The sequence below is a fragment of the Solenopsis invicta genome, chromosome 8, assembly GCF_016802725.1.
Source record: "Solenopsis invicta isolate M01_SB chromosome 8, UNIL_Sinv_3.0, whole genome shotgun sequence".
Classification (NCBI taxonomy): Eukaryota; Metazoa; Arthropoda; class Insecta; order Hymenoptera; family Formicidae; genus Solenopsis; species Solenopsis invicta.
Window position 1 is genome coordinate 23,971,938 of NC_052671.1, and position 23,221 is coordinate 23,995,158.

Consider the following 23,221-nt stretch of genomic DNA (forward strand, 5'->3'; position numbering starts at 1 on the left):
TGATTAGCCTAAAAACAATTTTTAAAAAATCGGTTTAGCTTAAAAAATACAGTATTTTGTTTAAAAAAGAGTATATATCTTTAATTGTCCATCGTTCAAAATTTTCCTGATTTAAAATTTTTCTTTGTTTAAAGATTTTAGAGATATTATTAAAAATATTATTTTATTCTTGTTTAACATTAAATAACAAACATAGAATAACATCTCTGATGTTTTTAAACACTGTTCTTTAGACAATCGATTTATCGAAGAAATATTTCAATATAAAAATTTTGTTTTTTAAAAACCATAATAACAAAATCCCATGTTGTTGTTTAACTTTACACAATTTGAAGTGTGTACCAACCGAACAAAAAGTTAAATGACAAAAAAACACTCGAATGTACACCCAAGGACTTTGATTCTGTCCATGGGGAAATTTTCCAAACTGAGAAGTCGCTATCTTTCTACATACTTACAGTTCATGATTAACGTAACGACCAATAAGCTCTAGTCGTTTCATTAATCATGAAACGCGAGTATGTAGAAAGTAGTGACTTCTCAGTTTGGAAAATTTCCCCATGGACAGAATCAAAGTCCTTGGGTGTACATATATACATTCGAATGATAATACGCTCAAGTTTAAAAACAATGAGAAAGTATCTAAAATCAAGTATCTAAAATTAAAATCTTGAAAACTTATTATAGCTACATTCGATAGCCTTGCTTGTGTCATAGTTAATCTTAAATAATTTTTTATCATTTTTAATTTAGAAAATGATCTTTCACTCTCAGCAACAGTGACAATATTAAATAATGTTAAGTAAATGAATAAAGCAACCGATAAATTTGCAAATGTGCTAATTAAGTTATTTTTAAACAAATATTTTAAAATATCAAGCGATGAAGCGATAGATAGGTCGGTAAAATCTCTATTTCATTTTAAATCAATTGCATTTACGTTGGAATGATTAGTTCCAAAATCTGTCAATTTATTTTGTAAATCCGCGCAGTATTTGAATTTATCATTCGAATCTAAGTTTGTTAAACTGTCAAGGCTGTGTAAAAAAGAGAAACAACTATTGTGATCAGTTAGTAATTCGAACCTTTCATCTAGTTTAGTTATAACGGTGTCTAATAAAAAAAAAGTAGAAATTAACTTTAAAGTGCAATTCTGGATTTTGTATAGCATCATCTCTACTTTCATAATCAAACATAGGCCTTTGTTTCCTGGGTCGCATAGTATTGGTTGCTGGAAAACTAATCCCACAATCTAATTCTTCAGCAATAACTTTTGATTTATTAAGCATTTCTGTATAAGCTAAACCCTTTCAATCAAGTATTTTTTTACTTCTTCTAACATTTTAACAGCCTCTGGAAGTATCACAGTTGATTTTTGCATTATTTTACTTACAATATTAATTTTTAAGAAAATATTATATCAAGTTACTAATAAACAAACAAATTTGAATGACTTTATTTTTGACATTAAAGAATTTGCCAAGTTCTTTGTGGTATTGTCCTTATTTGAATATAATAGTTATAAAATAAAAAACAAAGCATCATAAGTGATTTCCAAATTGAAAAGAGTTTTCACGGCGTTAATTCTGCTTTCCCATTGTGTATCGGACAGTGGCTTTAAAGTTAAAGTAGAAAGTTCTTTTTTTAAGATTTGCCATCGCGGTGTTGACCCCGAAAAAAATACATATATTTCTTGGTCAATAACAAAGAAAATTAGTAACTTTCAGCAAACTTTTTGCTGCATCATTTATAACTATTAGGAGTATAAATAAGTTTCCGCCGTTTTTTATCAAAAATTGGGCATTTATTGTGAAACAACGGTACCTAATGTTTTATTCGAAGTATCCATCGCTAGCCACTTTTTCCCATCTTTCTGGCAGCATACGGATACCGCGTCGGAAGAATGCTTCATCTTTTGAAGCTATCCACAAATCGACTCAATTTTTTGTATCTTCATATGATATGAAGTGTTGCTCAGACAGGCCATGCGCCATCGAGCGAAACAGGTAGTAATCAGAAGGAGCAATGTTTGGTGAATACGGCGGATGGGGTAAAACTTTCTAATTGAGTGTTTCCAGGTAGGTTTTGACCGGCGCCGCAACATGTGGACGAGCATTATCATACAGAAGAATAACTTTGTCGTGTCTGGAGTAGTAGTGGGCACGTTTTTCTTTGAGTACTCGGCTCAATCTCATCAATTGTATTCGGTAGAGAGCCCCAGTAATGGTTTCATTCGGTTTGAGCAACTCATAATACACGACACCAAGCTGATCCCACCAAATACACAACATGAGCTTTTTTCCATAAATGTTCGGCTTGGCTGTCGATGTTGAAGCATGGCCAGGTGATCCCCACGATTTCTTCTTCTTTGGGTTATCGTAGTGGATCCATTTTTCATCACCAGTGACTATACGATGCGAAAAACCCTTTCGTTTATGCCTGGCAAGCAGCATTTCACATGTGAAAAATCGGGGTTCAACGTTTCTCGGCTTCAGTTCATATGGAACCCAGTTTCCTTGTTTTTGAATCATTCCCAATGATTTTAAGCAATGTGAAATTGCTGGTTGAGTCACTCCTAATGTAAGTGCAAGTGCTTCTTGCGTTTGGCATGACTCTTCATCTAATAATGTTTCCAATTCCGCGTTTTTGTACACTTTCGGCCTTCCGCTACGTTCTTTGTCTTCGACGTCAAATTCACCGTTCTTAAAGTTGTAAAACCACTCACGGCAACTTCTCTCACTTAAGGCAGCCTCACCATATGTTTCTACAAGCAATCGATGCGCCTCGGCTGCAGATTTCTTCAAATTAAAGTAAATCAAAAGCTCCCGCAAATGACGCTTATTCGGCTCAAAACTCGACATTTTCGCACGAAAAAAGATATATGATGCTGATACAAAATCGCTAATATTTTAAGGTTATGTTGTTGCCAGATGTCCAACCTTACGATATAACGTTTTACAACAGACAATTTCAACCATAACATACTAGTGGCGCCATTTTTTGGGAAACGGCGGAAACTTATTTATACTCCAATAAATTGAAACTATAATATGTGCTGCACATGGTACATAAAATGTTCTGGATTTATATCCAAAATTTTTTTTTGTAAGCCAATCCTTTGCCTTTCATATTAGCACCATTGTCATAGCCTTGGCCGCGCATATTATTAATATTAATATTTAAGTCTTTTAAAAAGTCCAGTAAAAACGTTGTTAGTCCTTGTCCCGTCGTGTCAGTAAAATAGGACAAAATCCAAGAAAATGCTCCCTTATCTCTACATTTTTCGTTGAGGGATTTAAATAAACAAATCTAAAAATTACCATAATTTGTTCCTAGTGGCTGATATCTGGTGTACAATCCAAAATAACAAAATAATATTTGGAATGTTTTAGAGTATTAATTATAGTTTGTTTAATTTTTTTGCCTATTATAATGATTAGTTCATTTTGAATGTTATGACCAAGATAATGAGGCATATTGCGGTGTTGGACTTTTTCAATGCGATCAATATTCTGCTGTAACGTTATCAAATTTTGAAATAGTTTCTATTAATTGTAAAAAGTTTCCATTATCTTTTTCAAACAATTTTTCCGTGTGCCCTCTAAAAGCTAAATTTTGTCTGGCTAAAAATTGAATAACGTATATAATTCTTTCAATATAACTGCCATCTACCTCTTTTTTCACGATCCATCTAGGCCTGATTTATGCAATCTATAGTTTTTTCTTCCTTTAAATTTTGTTTTAAATTTACATATTGCCTCACACTTTGAAAATGTGCTGTACTTTTTTCATGTTGTTCTATATCAGTACAAATAAATTACCTTTTCAAAAAAAGGTAAAAAAAGCGCCTATGTGTGTTGCGCGCAATTTATTTTGAAATTGTGTAATCTAATAAAAATGATATACATTTACAAAAAAAAAAATGTGTGAAATCTTTTAAAGTGCGCTTATTATAAAAAGAATATACTTTTTCTACAAAATTAAAGTAGTCGTATTTGTATTTTCTTTGAAAAACATTCCTATTCTAACCCAACTGGTAGTATCTTCAATTTTTATACAAAATCCACGTGGTACTACCTCTGTATTGTTATTGAAAAATCTTTGTATTTTAAAAATTCAAGTGATAGCATCTTTAATTCTCATTGAAAAATTTTATTCTAACCCAAGTAGTATTTCCTTAAATATTGTGTAATTTAATTCAACCTAAATGCATTTTTCCAAAAAATCTTTTAAACAATCAAAGTACTATTTTTGTATTTCCATTGAAAAATCTTTCAATTTTAACCCAAGTGGTTGTATTTAATTTTAATAAGTTTCAATGGAATATATAACATTTAATTTAAAAGAGGAAACGGTACAAAATGAGAAAATTTCATTGAAATAAAAAATGTTTGATGTACAAAAACATGGCGCTGCTAAATAGAAAAAGCAGAAAAGACGTAAGAAAGAACGCAATAAATGTAACACTTGTAAGATATGCGTTATAAAAAAAATTTGCGAAATAAGTTTTAGTTTCTTTAACATTTAAGTAATTCTTATTGTAAGTTTAACTTAAGATACCACTAGAATTTTATTTAAAAAAATAAAAATTCTGTTAAAATATAAATTATTGAGGTTAAATTAGATTACAAAATTTTAATATATTATTTATTTTCAATTAAATTCCACTTGGTTTGGAAGATTTTCAATGACAATACAGAGATAGTAGCAATTAGGTTTTGTACAGAAATTATTCAATTCTTCTCATTGTTTTTCCTATCTAGCAGCGCCATGTTTTTGTACATCAAAAATTTTTTATTTCAATAAAATTTTCTCATTTTGTACCGTTTCCTCTTTAATCTTTTAAATTAAATGTTATATATTCCATTGAAACTTATTAAAATTAAATACAACCACTTGGATTAAAATTGAAAGATTTTTCAATGGAAATACAAAAATAGTACTTTGATTGTTTAAAAGATTTTTTGGAAAAATGCATTTAGGTTGAATTAAATTACACAATATTTAAGGAAATACTACTTGGGTTAGAATAAAATTTTTCAATGAGAATTAAAAATGCTATCACTTGAATTTTTAAAATACGAAGATTTTTCAATAACAATACAGAGATAGTACCACGTGGGTTTTGTATAAAAATTGAAGATACTACCGGTTGGGTTAGAATAGGAATGTTTTTCAAAGAAAATACAAATACGACTACTTTAATTTTGTAGAAAAAGTATATTCTTTTTATAATAAGCGCACTTTAAAAGATTTCACACATTTTTTTTTGTTTATAAATGTATATCATTTTTATTAGATTACACAATTTCAAAATAAATTGCGCGCAACACACATAGGCGCTTTTTTTACCTTTTTTTGAAAAGGTAATTTATTTGTACTGATATCACGCGTTTTGTAGTGTTTTATATATATATATATATATACATTTAAATTATGTATCTGACCTTGTTTTGGAATTATGAGTATTATACGAGCATCCACCGTATCGTTTTTATATAATTCACATGACATGTACTCTTCCATAGCTTTCATGAAAAACGGATTGTTTAAAGTTGACAATTGTTATATTATATTTTTTTCAATATCGGCATCGTGTTCTTGTGATATTTTATTATCTATTTGCAGCGCAATGTCTGTCTCCTCCACTGACGGACTATTTAAATATTTCTGATCATAATTTATTTTGTAGCTCAATGTTCAATGCAATCCTTATGTCTGCAATAAATTATAATAAAATATATAAATTTACAATAAAAAAGAATAAAACAAAGCTAGTCAGAGACTCTTACGAAGATTAATGACTGACGAATAAAGATCAGGTTAAAGAACCTGTCACGACGGATATGATGATGATGACAAGAATTACTACACCACATACACCACAAGTACACCACAAGTACCGCATACGGCTGACTGATGTATGCCAGCGCTACTCGTGTCGAAAATATGAAAGGGAGAATTCCTGAGGGCGACGACGACGTTTCTTAAATGAAATGTAGAATATTTAGACTTTGCGTCGCGATATCTCCGCTCGTAGGGCACGGAGAGAAAAAATAAAAACACTTTTATTATACAAGTCGGGGCCATGCTATCGTTTGAGACTTCTCAGAACTTGATCGGTTTAGCCGTTATTGAGATCTGATAATCTCGCGTGCTTGGAACTTGCTGACTCGCGTAAAAGAGGGTCGGTCTGCGACTTTCATAAAAAAAAAAATTTTTCTACATAGACGCGAGTCGCGACCGCGCCTCTAGATTCCTAGACAAATAACGCCAATCTTTGTAACTTACTTTATCATTAAATGTACTCACAGAGTTATTGAATGAAACTTACAATAGAAACATAATACAGAATTACTAGATTTTGAGAAGCCAATCCCGTATGACATTCGTTATTATCGAGCTTTTTAAAAAAATATGCAGCTGAAAAAAATCGATTTGACTCATCTGTTGGAAACTTTATATTTTTTAATTGTACTGGCCTTATTTCAACTATTGACAATTTAACATTATCTGACATAATACGTGGCCAAAAAGCAGGATCAATAAATCGATACTAAGTAACGGCTCCGAAATATCATTACTAGACAGTTCAGTGACTGATGTCGAAGCTGAGACTATTGTTGATGCTGTTTCTAATGTCGACATTGTTGCAGCGTCTTCTTCAAATATTAGATTCGTATCTGAACTGGAGGACGTTGAAGGGCCTGACTGAAGAAACTTTTTGATCGAACTTATATATTTTTTTGCGTTTTCTTCTTTTTTCAATTTTCGTTTTTGATATTGAAAGTCTCTTTCTTCCATCAGTCATCTATAATTATCTAATAAATAGTATAATAACAAAAATAATATCTATATTAGTATAATCAAATAAATGAATAACAGAATAGAAACAATGCGTAATTGCTGTACATTCTCTGACTTACCGAAATTTGGAGATTGTTATGCATAAAGATATGATCGCGACGCGGGAAGATGATTTTAGGAAACATCTTCTCTTAATGATTCAATGCAACAAAAGTTTTCGAAAAATCGCTTCGCGTCGCGACCATATGTAGTAGATAAAATAAATAGTTTATGTAATATAATTATGTTACTAACATTTATCGCAACTGCTGTACTTTCAAAATTTTATAGATTTTTGAAAAATTTTCCCGAAATCGGTAACTATATACTTTTACAAAAAAAAAAACAAAAAAAACAAATACAATTTACCTTTTATTCTACAGTTGTTTGATGATACTTCGTAAAATAATGCTCCAATAAATGGTAATATATCTACACTAGAGGGCAAATGTCCAGAGAGAAAAGAAGGGAAAAAGTAAACTTTTTTACAAAAAAAGTATCCTTTTACAAATCTTCGGCCAAACACAATACAATTCCGTAGCGATAACGCACACAGCGAAAACCGCGTATATCTGAGGCGTCGCAAGCTCACGGTTTGCGGCGGTGCGACGGCAGCGGGCGATTACGCAGTCTTTGAAACAAAATACGGCGACGAAAAGAGAAAGGTACAGAACAAATAATAGAGTTGACGCGTTTATACAAAATTCTTCCTTTAATTCATATACAATTGTAAATTTACTTTACAACTGTATATGAATTAAAGGAAAAATTATATTTTTGTAACACTTTCGAGTTTTTGTTTACTCTACTTATTGTAAGAAGGCTAAGTTCTAGCGTTACATTTTTCCCTTCGTGGCGAACCGGGTTCGAATCTCCGCAGCATCAAATTTCCTTTTTAAACCTTTTGCTATTATATTTTACAATTACTTTATCTTTATTATTTTTTAAATTAATTAATAATAATGTACTTACATATAATAATAAAATTAAGCTACTTTTTATTAATAAAAAATTAATAAAAATATTTAATAAATTATTTATTATAATAAAATTATTTATAAAAGTAAATAATTAGCCCTTAACGAGCAGATTTATTCCAAAAAATAATACACTTTAATTTATAACGTTTTATAAATTTATAACATCTTATAATTTTTATAACTTCTTATAATTTATAATATTATAAAAACTCACAAAGTATATTATTTTTTGAAATAAATCTGCTCGTTAAGGCCTAATTATTAATTTTTATAAATAATTTTATTATAATAAATAATTTTTTAAACATTTTTATTAATTTTTTATTAATAAAAAGTCGTTTCATTTTATTAGTATATGTAAGTACATTATTATTAATTAATTTAAAAAATACTAAAGATAATGCAATTGTAAAATATAATAGCAAAAGGTTTAAAAAAAGGTAAAAAAAAATTTGATACTGCGGAGATTCGAACCCGGTCCGCCACAAAGGAAAAAATGTAACGCTAGAAAGCCTTCTCAGACGCTCTCTTAGATAGTGGCTCAAGATTCTAGTACTTAACGTACAAACGTCTAAATGTTAAACTTTAATTGCAATTTTCTTAAAAAGTAAGGCCCATTCACGCTAACTCTTTTACACTTTTAATATACTTGTTCTCCCCTTTCGAATGAACCATGATTCATCTCATTTGGCATTTTACAGTTCTTGCCTACTCCTTGTTAGTGTTAAAATTTTTTACATTATAATATTAGTAAAAAAGATTTTGGCTGGCTTCGAATTAAAAAAAAAATCCAACATAGCTACTGCTCCCTAAGCCCTGCCGTGCACCCCTTGCACCCCTTGCATCCCGCTTAAGACACCCCTGATGCACAGTTAATCAATAACATGGAATTTTAATGATTTTTTTAATAAAATTTTTATATAAAAAAATAAATGTGTTTATAGACTCTCAAAATTGTTAAAAATTAAACTTTAAAGGGCTAGTGAGAGTACACGCGCGGTAGTTAATTGGTGCACAATTGTCTTTTAATTAATTTCTTCAATTACGTGAACGTTTCGGCTCCGTTTCGGGCCATTCTCAGCATAACAATATATTTTCTGATAGTAATGTCCGTGGCAGAATCAAGGAGTAACTATCAAAAAGACGATGATGTTGCGTTGACATGGTTGAAAGAACCAGTGACTATTAATCGGATTAAATGATTCTGAAGTTAAATTTTGATGTTAAATTAAATCATGGACAAGAAAACCGTTGAGAACTCACCGATCCATGCCATGAAGGAGTACACAAAACAAAATTATTCTTCGAAAACTATTATGCATTCACACTAATTGAAAAAAGTTACGAACTCGATGTGATATAATATAAAAGCAACCAATATGAATGGCTAACAATTTGTCACTGACACATAGATCGATTGAAAAACACAAGAAATCAATAACATTAGGACGCACAAAGAATAAATAAATAAAAAAATTGATGTAATAGATCAATTGTTAATAAATTATTATTCATATTTTGTTATTAAAAGAAAAATACGAAACTAATCTTAAAACAATAATGAATAAAAAATGAAAACCCAGATAGCACAGAGAATTCAAAAAGATTAAAAAAAGAAAAATTAATAAAAGATAGTTTATATTACCAATACTGAGTTCATTTTGTAATGTAAAAAGAATTTTTTTCTGAAAAAGAAAGAAAAAGTCAGGAAAAGAATTCTTTTTGCATTTCAAAATAAACTCACAATCAGTTTTGGTGACATAAACCTGAATTCTTTTTGAATGCTGTGTGCTATCTGGAAAGTGATTTTGAAAAATATTATTTATCCATTTTTTAAAACAAATTTCTAGAAACCTAAAATAATAGCGTGACAGGATGGAAAATTCTTTTAATGAATGTTAATGAAACTTCATTACCAATTATTATTGCAGATGCCACATTACTTATATTGACTTATGGATCGAAAGACAGATGGGAAGAACTTGTAAGTAATCCAGCAAGTGACTTATTCTCCACGACCACTTCTGATGATATAGGAGGTTCAAGAACAATGATGGATTTAATTTCGAGAATAAAACAAGGTAAAAAACAAATTATCGATATTATTCTTGGTAAAAAAATGCTCGTATATCACAATACTTTTAAAAATTTTTCGTATTTTAAATTTATAGAAAGGTTTCTCAAAAATATGTTTTTAAAAACTTCTTCAGATTTTGTTTTTTTTTTTTTTAAATGAAGAATGAAGAATCTTAAAATATTTTAGAATATTTTACACATATGTATAAACAATTCTAGGAAAAACGTAGATTTTCTCAGCACTTTAACTAAAAAAATGTTTCATTTAAAAAAGATTTCGTATAAAAAGTCTGAGACATTTTTTAAAACGTTATACAAATACATTATACAATCGTACAAAAATTCTGAAAATATAGACATTCTGAAAAATTATATAAAGAATTTTAAGGAAAATTTTCAACGATTTCCAAAGATTTTGTTTAAAACCTATCGTAATTCTATAATGTAATTCGACAAATTGTTACAGTACCGCAACGCTTAATCAATACACAATGTGGAGCTAATTATTCTCCTGCTGGATCTTCTAATTCGTTTATCGATTATATTGAACCTGGTACGGTTGTCTCTTACAGGATGCATCCTAATTATTTCTTTTCCGACAGCGATCATATCAGCGTTATAAAGGTAAATTCTTTTCTTACATAAAGAATCATATGATTGTATATGTTATCTTTTTATAAATATTATATAAATAAATATTTCTTAGATTGAAGGATCCAGTTCGGGTAATCTGAAAATATGTTCAGCCAGACATTTTATAAATATTAATAAAACAGATAATTGCATACCGATAAGTAACAATGAACATGCCATTCAAGTATCTTGTGGTGATGCTGGCTTAATACATCTTTGCGATCCACTATATCTAGCAATAGATGCACGTACACCCAGTAATTCTTCAATTACGAATTTTCAATGTACAGGTAAGCCTAAAAAAACTTATAGAAAAACAGAGTTGTAATATCTCCTTCAATTAAATCAAGTTAAAGTTAATGATTTATAAAATTAATAAATTTTTAACTTTGGAAAAAAATTATTAATATATTTTAAAAATAATTAGTTAAAAGTAAAAATTAACTCATTTAAAATTAAGTTAAAAGTTAACTTTTTAATTTTATTATTTAATGTCATCACACGTAAAAAAAATTTAGTCGTAATCGTAAGGCTGTAAGCAAATCGACCAATCATAAGCAAAAATGCGGTTTTAAGTTTTAAAATGTTGAACTATGATTGATCGATATGCTTACGATTACAATTATATCAACGGTCTTATGATTATATCCAAAACTTTTTTAAATGTAATAGTCTTAAAGCTCCTGACTAGTCACCGTGGCCATATTGAAGTCGTGACGATAAACAAGAAATAACAAGTAAAAGTTTGATCCGTAGATTTTGTAAATAAAAAATATTTAGATAAAACAAAATAATAAAATCGCTTTAAAAAACACTTGTAAAAATGGACCTTAACTCTCCTTTCTCCGCCTAACAGTCAATAAATAGTCATAAAAAGCATGTAGTGAAGTCTATTCAGGCAAGAAAACACACGGACAGCTGTTGAAATGAATGAAAAATATCCCAGGTAACTAGCTGACGTCAAAATGATAAATAACGTCAACTTGCTACCTGGGATGATTTTATGTATAAAATTCAAAGATAATTATATTTGTGGCCCATTTTTACGTATTTAGTAAATATGAGTCAAGTCACATTTTCACAATGAAACACATAGTAACGAAATGATATGCAAGACATAATTTCATCGTCAACATGCCACGTTTCACGCCTATTACTTTTAATTTTTTCCACGATACTACGTCGCCACTGTCAACACGGATTTTCGACCAACTAATCAGGAGCCTTAATTTTTAATTACTGCCCAATCTGTTTTATATTAAATGAATATTATTTAATTAAGATCTTTTCTTATCTTCTATAATATGTTTGTATTTCTTTAGAGCCTGACGTGTGCAGATTCCCTCATATGATCAAATACACCATTCGCTATGAAAATTTAGTATGTGAAAGTAACGCAAGCATAAACATGTTGAACATTTTTGTTTTAATCATAAGTATGCTATACACATTTTTGTAATAAAAATACAACAAATTATTACATAAGTTAATTTTTTTAATAAACAAAACCGCATGAATGTATTACATTAGCCAAATTAGAATTAGAATTAGAATTGTAAATATCGCTTAGTACTGTCCTTTTATTGCCTGATGAAGGCATGTGAGATATTTTGTAATCATTTGTATTGACACCGAAACATTCAAAATAAAGCATTGTAAAACTTGTTTCAATAAATAAATTGATATTTAAATAAATGTTGTTCCTTCAAATAAAAGGTTTACAGAGAGCCACTGTATGGTCCACTCCGCACGTAATCTTTCTCACTTGAGCTCCAACTGCAACCTGCGAGATGTAACAAATTGTTAATCAGACAGAAAACTTCCATTATTTATAACAAATGTAAGAAAATTTAAAAAATAAATCTAGATAAGATAAAATAAAACAAAAATCAAGAATAATAAAATTGCAATTAAGACTTCGTGTTTAACCCTTAAGCACAACAATCTCGTAAAATACGTAAACATGTTTTCGAGTCTGGGAGACTTTTTCAACTTTGAGAAATTATAACTCTGATTCCAATCAATATTTTTCAACAATTTTTTTTTTTTAATAAAAATTTAGAATCTCATAAATGTAACTGTACAAACGGCATGCTAAAAAACAATTTATTGTAAAGTTATAAGGGAAAAACCATTAAGCAAAAATGAAAAATTGTTCAGAAATCCACTTTTTCTTTGAAAAATCATATCTTTGCAACAAAAAACTTTAAAAAATTTTTAAATATAGCATTTTAAAGCTAAAGAGTCATACTTAAAAAAAATTATGGCATTGCCATTCTTTTTAAAAGTATAATTACGTAACAAGGAGAATATGAGATATTTTTAAATGTCTAAAAATGCACTTTTTAAAAAAAAATCATATCTTTGCAACAAAAAAACTTTTAAAAACTTTACAATACGGCGTTTTAAAGCTAAAGAGTCAATTTTCAAAAAAAATTATGTTACTATCATTCTTATTAAAAAATATATTTACGTAGCAAGGCAAATATGAAGTATTTTTGATTAAGTCAAGTTGTTTAAAATTAATGTGTTTTATGATATATTTCGGACCCTGCACAGAAGATCCCTCTTCCACGGCACTATATGCATAGTATTCTAACTTTAGACAGACTATATGCAACTAACATACGCGAGCGGACCTGTTCGAACGTGTTTTGTCCGATTTTTTCATATGTATAAAATTACTCACAAAAAGGTTTCACTCACACATAATGTTAGTCCCACAGACCCCAACAAAACTTTGCTGTCGTACCGTACAAATTCTAGTTGACCAAGAAAGTTGATCAACTATATTCGAAAGAGAAAATTTCAAACTTTTTTACCCTCTGATCCGAACCTCCTATCTTCTGTCTTCACACAGCAAGCGTTCGAAAGTTCATATAGGGCCTCTCAGACTCATTTGTGTGTTTAAGAGTTAATCATAAATATTTAAACATCCACATAAAAAGTATCTAAAGTACGTGAATATTTAAACATTATGATTAAACAACAAAACCTTTACTGAAATTTCGTTATTCTTAATTTTTTAATTCTGAATATATTTTCAGAAAGTGTCTAAAATACTTTAATAGTTAAACATTTACTAAAAAAAAAAAACAAAATTTGAATATAAATTATCTAGAATCACTCTTTAAAAACTTTAATATAATCTAATACAATAAATTTTCTAATAATTTTACCCTTAAAGGAAAAAATTGATCTTTTGTATGTCCTAATCCCAAAGATCCAAATTTATTGCAACCCCACATGTATAAATCTCCTATGTTGGTTAGTGCAGCTAGTTGACTAATTCCACAATATATATTTGTTACCTAGCAAAGTATAACAAATTTATTGACGTATAGTTAATAGATACATGTACATAAAAAATTTTCGATTTGTGAGTAATAAAACTTTTCAAATTCAAATAAATTAATTTAAATATTTTACTTACCTTAACATTACGATTATATATATTATTGCCAAATAATGTGGGAGGAATCATGGTTGGTTTTAATACTTTCTGTACTTGAGGTCCAAGACCGAGTATACCATATCCCCACACATAGACATTACCTTCACCTATAAAAATTTAACATTAATTAATATCAAAGACATATAACAGAAATCAATATGAAAAATATTTAGTATTTCCAAATAGAAATTATTAATAATAATCACTAAAATAAAACTTGTAAATAAAATTATGATTAATATTGTAATTTATGATAATTTTTAATACCTACTATTTAAAATCATGCAAAAACAGCCACCTGATGCAATGTCTATAATATGTCCTAAGTTTTGTGTATCTAATTCTGTAGCAATGTTTACTTGGTAACTATCTTTTATAACTGGTAACTGACCATATTCCGAATTACCCCAACCATACACTTTCCCTTTATCTGTATTAAAAATATTTTTATTTATTTTTGTTATGTATATAATATTAATAACTTTTAATATTACTTTTTTATGATAACGATATAATAACGTTATAATTTTTCATAACGGTAATAGTAAAGTTAGGATTGGAATTTGTCATTTTTGACAAATAACTCGTTTGTAACTATTACGCATTATTCACTGAAAAAAAACTTCACTTGTAATTTTACTTGTTACGTAATTAAATTAAACTAATGCACTAATATGTTATTCATTACATAACGAGTCTAATAACGAGTTACTTCTTACTTTTAATGAGTAACGTGTAAGGCCGGTATTATACGTGCCGTACGACAAATTTTTTGATTGGCTGCAGAATAAAAAATTTCTAGAGATTCAAGAAATTGTCTATTCTACGGCCAATCAACATGCTTAAAAAATTTGTCATACGACACATGTAATAACACCCTATTGATAACAAGTTACTTGTCAAAAGTTAAAGTGACTAAGGTCGTTGCATCAGTCACTAAACAGTCGCCAATAAATGACTATTTAGAAAAACTATTAAAATAATAAGATTTTAAAATAATAAACTGCAAAATTAATTGATATTGTTGAAATCTAATTTTCATGTAGATTTTATTAAATGTAATTTTTTATTTGAAAATGTAATTGTATTAAATTATTTTGTGTTTGTTTATTGACTGGTCCAATTTCTTATTTGTTCATTGACTGGTGCAGTAACCCTATTCCAACTTTGATATTATCAATTTTATATTATATTACCAATGAAAAATTATGTCTCATACAACATAGAAGCTTGCAATATTGCTGCAACATTACAATATTATACAGGGTGTCCCAGAAATGGAGAACCAGCCGCTTTGTATGTAGAGGCGATCAAAAAAAACAAAAAAATTTTACAGCATTTTGTAATGCTTGCTATAATTATAGTTATAAATTACAACGTCTCAGCCAATGTGCGATGTCGCCACGCCGTAGGACGGCTCATGGCGCCTAGCTCGTGACGACGACGCGCGGTCTGAATTCGCCGCACCACGCGTAATATTTCTAAAGGCAGTTATTTCACTATAGCTGCAACCTTGCAATGAAATGTTTTTGTAATGTTGCTACAATTTTTCTGTGCTATACAGGGGGTCATTATCAAATCGTTATTACAAAAAAATAAAAATCGCATTAACTCATTACTTGTAACACGTTGTACTTCCCTCTTCTGTATATGTTACACATTTCAATGTTACATACCGCTAAGAGCTAATACACAATCAGCAGCACAGGCAACTTTGACTATACGCTGTCCCGCTAAGTCACCCTTGACCAAACTCGGTCGATGTTCATTTTGATAATGCGCAAGACCTGTCTGTCCATCAGCACCCCAACCAAATGTGTATACCTCACCTGCCTCTGTCAAGAGTATGCTGTTATATAATATTAATGAGAAAATACATGGAAAGAAATACTGTGTAACTACGTCATTAATATTAAATTGATTATTTTACCTGTGATCTTGACCAGCTGTCACAGCGATAACTTTGTTCCCTTTAATATCAGGTATACAATGGATTGTCATACTTTTTTCGTAATTTTCATTTAATATAATCGGTCTGCCGCATTGACCATACGCATTGTTACCCAACGTAAACAAACCCTCTGTCGTTAGTATTAATAAATGTGCTCTTCCAGCAGCCATGCCAATAATTTTGGTCGAGATGTCTTTCAATGGTAAAGTTATCGGTCTTGGGATAAATATCATACTATAAAACTTCTCATCGAGGTTGTGACCTATTAAAGAAAAAATAAACTGTAATTCTACAAATTTAACGATACCTTTCTACTTATAAGGTGTTACATTTCGAGACTTTGATCGTAAATCGAATTGAAGTAAATAAAGTAAGTTGAATAACATTTATATTGCATATAAAAGATTTGTACAAAATAATTGAAAAGTTTCCAACAAAAATCAAACAAGTTTATTTAAACAAATCTGTATTATGATGCCAGATCATTCTCTATCATTAGTTTCATATATAAGTTTATTCCATAAAAAATCAAATAGAAAAACAAAAGATATAAATATAAATAGGTAATAAATATAAAAGTTTTCGTAAAAACCAAACAAATTTATTAACAAGTTCTGTTTTCAATAAATTCTCAAAATATTAATCAAAGCCTAATACTTTGTTTTTATATCTATTACATGTCCACAGAAAAATTACCATATTCATACAATAAACGATTTAAAAATGAAAAGTATTTTGTTTCCAGAAAATTTAATTTGTTGGACTTCCCTGATTTTCATAAGAAAACTTTCTATTTTACTACTAAAAATGACTATAAACTCTATTGGGAAATAACAAAAGTTTTAAGATTATAAATTATTAACATAATATTTACTGGTATAAAATTAATATTTAACATAAACACATACTAACTTCAACAAATGATTATGAAATAATTTTTTTTGAAATATAATTCAATATTAAGTATAATAAAATTAATATTTAATTTAGATCACTAATTAACAAGTATTTAATCAACTACTATTACAATCTATTTATCTAGTAAGTCTGAAAATTTGTAAGCCAAGATAGTCATAAATAAAATGAAAGGCTAAACCCCCCAGCACAAAAAGATTACGAAAACATTTTACAGAAATATTTCATTGTAATACTTTTGTAAAATGTAATATTACAAAGATATTACAAAATATTGCTGTACCATTACAGTAATGATAAAATGTTCGTTTTTAAAATATTGTAATATAATATTCCAATAGAGTATTACAATAAAATATATAATACGTTTTAATTTCATAATAATTAAGATGTTTATAATTTGAACAAACAATCTGTAGGATATACAGGTACAAAAATTAAAAAAATTGTATAAATAAATTTGCAATGTACTATTAAGGCTTATCTGGTACCTCAACCGGAACTCCGCGTTGACGGTAGCGACATACCATCACGGACAAAATTAGAAATAATAGGCGTGGAATGTGACAGATTGATAATGAAATTTTGTCGTGCATGTCATTTTGTTATTATGAGTTTTACTATGAAAATGCGACTTGTCTCGTATTTACCAAATTCGTAAAAATGGACCATAAGCTTCATTGAATTTTATACATAAAAGCATATTTTTCACTACTTTCAATAACTATCCATGTGTCTTCTTGTCTGGATTTTCTTGAATAGGCTTTACTTTAAGTGTTTTTTTTACAACTATTTATTGACTATTAGGTAAAAAAAATAGTTAAAGTTTATTTTTACAATTTCCATGCAATTTCGTTATTCTATTTTACCCAAATTTTCTTTATTTACAAATGCCACGTTGGAAACTTTCATGTAATTTCTCGCTTATGACATCACTTTAATATGATCACGGCGAGTAGACAGGAGCCTTAATAATGTATTGTTGTAACATGTATTATATAAAATACATATAATATTGCATATAAAAATCTCTTTTAATTATCTCATTTTCAGCGTCATTTCATTAAGATTTCAATAAAAATTCAATACAAGATGTTAAGATTGTGAAGAATTTAGTGAAGTTCAAAATAGAACTCAGTGAATGCAAAGAATTTTATAAAAGCACTCAGCAAAATTTATTAAAATTCAGTATATGTATATATAGGTAGAACGAAAATAATTCAAGTCTTAAAATTATGAAGAATTAAATAATTGTAATGCATTTAAAAAAATTTTAAATATTGCAAACTCAAGAATTTGTAATTATAATAACTCATAAATTTAAATATTTATATTATAATTAACTTGCAAATATTTAAGTAAAAGAAACAACTTAAAAACCAATTTTGCTCGTGCTTTATTATTTATTACATTCCTAAAAAATCATACTATTTTGCTATTATAAGTATGATTTATATGTATTGAAATATTTTCAACAATTTCTGTACTTTTACTTTATTAACATTTTAAAATTATTTCAAGAGTTATTTTTGATATATTTCCATCAGAAAAAAACATGTTAATACATGATTAATAACACAATGTCTTATTTACATAAATTAATACAATTGTTTTTTAACTTTTGATATATTTATACATGTCCCATAGATTATTTGTTAGTCTTGTAATTTTTAGAATGCCCTAAAAATTTAATATATAACTTTGCTAAAATGCAAAATTATAAAATTGAATTGTACTTCAATTTGAAAACTTTAATTCTGAAAATTACTATCAAACATTTTCAAAAATAATTAATCACAATAAATTCTTGCTTAAATGCAATACTCTTATGTAAAACTGCTTGATAAGTCAGAAAATGTACATGTGTATGCACAGATACATATACATAAAATCTTAGTAATTTATTTCCATATATTAAAAATATTACTGCAACATTATTAAAATCACATTGCATATTTTATATTTTAATAATCTTTTGAAATATTGCAATGTACTGCAAGATCTTATGCCTATGGAAACAATATAATCTTTAATTACCGAGTTGTGAATCTGTATTTATACCAGTCCCGTAAACAATGTTCCCATTCGAAGAATGTACTGCATAAGCTGTAAAGCCATACCCACAAGCGATATCTGTCACCTTATGTCGCTCAGCAAAAGACAACCTTTTTGGCTTTGAGATTTTGCCCTTTTTCATTGCTCTCGAATCTCCGAGAGCACCATGTGCTGCAAGACCCCACACATACACTCTGCGGTCATTTTCTCGACTTACCGGATACTGGAAAACTGTAACATAATTTCGAATAAGTAATAAAAAAGTCTGTCAATACAATACGTATATATATATGTGTATGTATTTTATTATTGTTTTCTAACTTGGTAAAGTTTTAAGCTCAGGCTTAGAGGGTCTAGACATCTGACTGTTTGTATGTATATTTTTAACGTTTCTCGCCACCCGTACGAAGCAACTTTTTCCCGCGCTGAACATTTTTCTTAGATTTCCTCAAGATATATTTCTGGGGAAGAGTAGGCAGAGGGGAGAAATTTCTACAACTCCTAAAATTTTCAACTTATGAAAAGATATGTGTAGGTTATTTCTTTTGTAAATAAAATTACTTCACTATCATTTTTTTTTTTAATTTTTACAACACAAATTACAAATTCTTAACAAGAATTTAGTCTAATCTACATCAAACTAGCACATCTCATCATAATTTTTATTCCTTGCCGCATTAGTTTGTTTTTTACATTTAAAATGAAGAGCCGGCAAGAATAGCATCCAAGGCCACAATATAGATACATACAAGTGCATACAAGTCAACTCTGTGTCGGCACATTTGATCTGGAAGAGAAATGGTCGGCCATGATGTTGAGTGTGCCGACGCGGACAATTTAAACACTGATCATGCCTCATCCAAGAAACATCATGTAGACTTTGAAGTGTCCTAAACAACATTGAGTGAATTATCTAGTTTACATTAATTATTTGTTATGCGTACTAAGTACTATCCGTATCAATCGGATATAATGCTCAGTTTAAATGATGATACTAAACAATTTTAAGGCCGCGACACAGGCTTTTGCATAGCTGCTTAACCGTATGCATAAAGAAATTGATTGGTCTATTTTCTTATGCATGTGCTAACGGACCAATCAACTTCCTTAAGGGCCTCGCACATGAAATGCATAACGTAACACAAGCACGACATCAGACCGATAGGCCAATGAGCATCCAGCATAAAGTCGCCATATTGATTTACATAACATTTTCATTGGTCTATTGGTCTTATGTTATGTTTATGTTATGTTACGCATTTTATGTGCGAGACCCTTTAAAGGACCTTGCACATGAAATGCATACCATAACATAAGCATAACATAAAACCGATGGACCAATGAACATCCAGCATAAAATCGCCATATTAATTTACATAGAATTCCCATTGATCCAGAAACCTTATGCTACGCTTATACTTTGTTATGCATTTCATGTACGAGGCCCTTTAAATTTCATGTACAGTCGTGTTCATTATAGTTGCGACACTTTTTCTTAGATGCGTTTCTGAACGCGTAATTATAACGAGAGCTGAGAACGTGATTGGTTCTTACTTGTGGATCTAACCAATTACGTTTGCCGTTCGATGAGCAAGGCTACATTCCAAAAACCATCGAAGAAAAAGTGTCGCAACTATAATAAACACGACTGTACACCCAAGGACTTTGATTCTGTCCATGGGGAAATTTTCCAAACTGAGAAGTCACCACTTTCTATATACTCGCAGTTCATGATTAATGAAACGACTAGAGCTTATTGGTCGTTACGTTAATCATGAACTGTAAGTATGTAGAAAGATAGCAACTTCTCAATTTGGAAAATTTCCCCATGGACAGAATCAAAGTCCTTGGGTGTACACCCAAGGGGTGTACCCGCAGTATCACCCCCGCTTCTAAAAGGAAAACAGCCATTATTTACCTTGGTAAAAATTACAAAAGAGAGTAAATTTACTAGAATATTTGTAATTTTATTGGTCAAAAGCTAGTGAATTTGCTCGCTTTTGTAATTTTTTCCTCCTCTTCTTCCCCTCCTTCGCCACTGGCTTCTTATCTTGTACCAATCCGATTTTAACGCGACCGATCACAGTCGGCCACGCTACGCGCTCTCGCTCTTACGGAAAGTACGGGACGAGCGCTCAAAGGCTTCAACTTATGGCCTAGTTTACACCAAGCATTTAATACGCGTATTAACTCGTAATTTTCTAAAGTATCTTAAATTATCTTTACTTTTGACGATGCGTGTATATATGATACATATATTTAATTATCTCTATTTATATTGTACTTATAGCGTTTTCGATTGGGATGCACTGGCTGCACTCAGTGTCAGGCGCGTGTTCGATTGACAGTGCCAATACGCACTTGGCTAGTGTCATGTGTTCGTTTGAACGCACGACACTCGCATAGTGCGTACTGGGGTGTGCACGATTGGACACCTCATGATTCGACACCACCATTCACAGCGGTCGATGCCTAGAGTTTTTCCGTTGGTTTGGTTAGATAAGTCAAGATGATTGGTTGGTGTCCAATCGTGCTGTGTCCAAAAGAGTGTCACCCGTGCGTACTCAGTGCGCACTAATAGCGTTTTTCATTGGGAAAACTAGTGCGCACTGAATATGCGCTTGCTGCAGGTAATTGGGCGTTTCCGTTGGCACCGTCATCGCGCGAACCGAGGCTGTGTTCCGATATAACTGCCAGTACTGGCAGTGGTGAAAAATCCGTTCCGTTATTGGTACGCAGCGCACTGCGACAGCATCTAGTAACATCAATGACGTCATGAATGGTAGCCATATTGCCACTGTGATTACTGCAGCTTCCAAGGTGAGGTAGCTACAGTGCAATATGGCTATTATGCTGTTCCGAAATACGATGCTATAGCAGTGCTGGCAGTAATGCAGTAATATTGGAACAGTTGTGACAGTGTACTGTCATGACGTCACATTTACTGCACTGCCAGTAAAAACGGAACACAGCTCGAGGCTGTGTTCCGTTTTTACTGGCAGTGCAGTAAATGTGACGTCATGACAGTACACTGTCACAACTGTTTCCAATATTACTGCATTACTGCCAGCACTGCTATAGCATCGTATTTCGGAACAGCATTGCAGTAGCCATATTGCACTGTAGCTACCTCACCTTGGAAGGCTGCGTTCAGATTCCCCACCCGAGTGCACCCAGGCACCTAAAGAGCGTTCAGATTCCTTTAGAGTGCCCCTACCGGACATTAGGTGGGTCGTTCACTTTATCACTCTGTCTATCCCGAGAGAGTGGAAAAACCACATGGGTCCTTGAGCCGGGTGAAACGGGTGGGTGACGTAAAGGTGCGTTCCAAAATGTATCGCTATAAAAATTTCTATATATTTGTGATAAAGCTCGTATATTTAAAACAAATTTAAAATAAAAAAATAAATTTAATTTAAAATATTATAGTAAATAAAAATTAAAATGTATAAATATAATAAAGAAAAACGTTAATAACTAAGTAAAGTTTAAACGTTTTGTTTATTATTCTGTTTATGTAATTACAGATTAATAAATATTAATCTTTTATTCTATTAATGTAAGGTGTACTTGGTCTACAGTCTCACAAAACCGTTATATAAATATTTATATTTGAGATTAGTATGTTAAAGATTTTTAGTATTATTAAATATTTTCTGATACTAATAAAATATACTGTTTGTTTTCTGTTCCTGAACTCCCTGAATTAGTGTGCACTTAAAGTGAAATAGATATATATTTGAAAGTTAGTGAAAACAAGAAGGAACGTTCCAGTGCAGTCTAGTGCAGGAATAGAAAACAAGCCTATACATATAATAGATGATATGCGCAATATATATCTTCATCTAATTTGTTAAAATAAAAATTTATTTTCATTGTTTAAATTGATTCGTCTTATTCTACTAACATTTAATTTTTATCTACTTTAGCTATATTGATAAAAAAATTCATAGTAAAATATTTATGTATTATCTTTATCGTTTATCTTAATTTATTATGTAATTTATTCTGAATCTGAGATATTTATGTTACTATTTCTCAGCGTTATTTGCTAAACACACCCAATGTTTGAGAGTGCGTTCAGATTCCATAAACCACTAGGGAGCTTTTCATTAGCTCCGCCCATTTACCCAGTCACCCAGAGATCACTCACCGGGTGGAGAATCTGAACGCAGCCGAAGCTGCAATAGTCACAGTGGCAATATGGCTACCATTCATGACGTCATTGATGTTACTAGATGCTGTCGCAGTGCGCTGCGTACCAATAACGGAACGGATTTTTCACCACTGTCAGTACTGGCAGTTATATCG

General features: G+C 30.2%; 3 protein-coding genes across 3 annotated transcripts in view; 1 reads left to right on the forward strand and 2 right to left on the reverse strand.

The window, feature by feature from the left end:
• The window catches only part of LOC105203338, a 27,159-nt gene extending 14,933 nt beyond the window's left edge, over window positions 1–12,226 (forward strand). The window contains exons 13-16 of the mRNA XM_026138935.2: window positions 9,758–9,907; window positions 10,369–10,526; window positions 10,609–10,825; window positions 11,858–12,226. Of these exons, the coding sequence (XP_025994720.2) occupies window positions 9,758–9,907; window positions 10,369–10,526; window positions 10,609–10,825; window positions 11,858–11,994 (662 nt within the window). The 3' untranslated portion in view covers window positions 11,995–12,226. The remainder of the gene's footprint in view (window positions 1–9,757; window positions 9,908–10,368; window positions 10,527–10,608; window positions 10,826–11,857) is intronic.
• LOC105203969 (tRNA-dihydrouridine(20) synthase [NAD(P)+]-like) overlaps window positions 1–23,221 on the reverse strand; it is a 523,658-nt gene that overhangs the window by 350,201 nt on the left and 150,236 nt on the right. The window lies entirely within an intron of this gene.
• Window positions 11,945–19,802, reverse strand: LOC105203332 (RCC1-like G exchanging factor-like protein). Its single transcript, XM_011172109.3, has 9 exons — window positions 19,660–19,802; window positions 19,232–19,411; window positions 18,893–19,141; window positions 15,920–16,202; window positions 15,666–15,838; window positions 14,261–14,419; window positions 13,969–14,096; window positions 13,715–13,846; window positions 11,945–12,318 (listed from the first exon to the last, which is right to left on the reverse strand). The coding sequence occupies exons 2-9, from the start codon at window positions 19,341–19,343 to the stop codon at window positions 12,241–12,243; spliced, it is 1,314 nt and encodes a 437-aa protein (XP_011170411.1). The 5' UTR covers window positions 19,344–19,411; window positions 19,660–19,802; the 3' UTR covers window positions 11,945–12,240.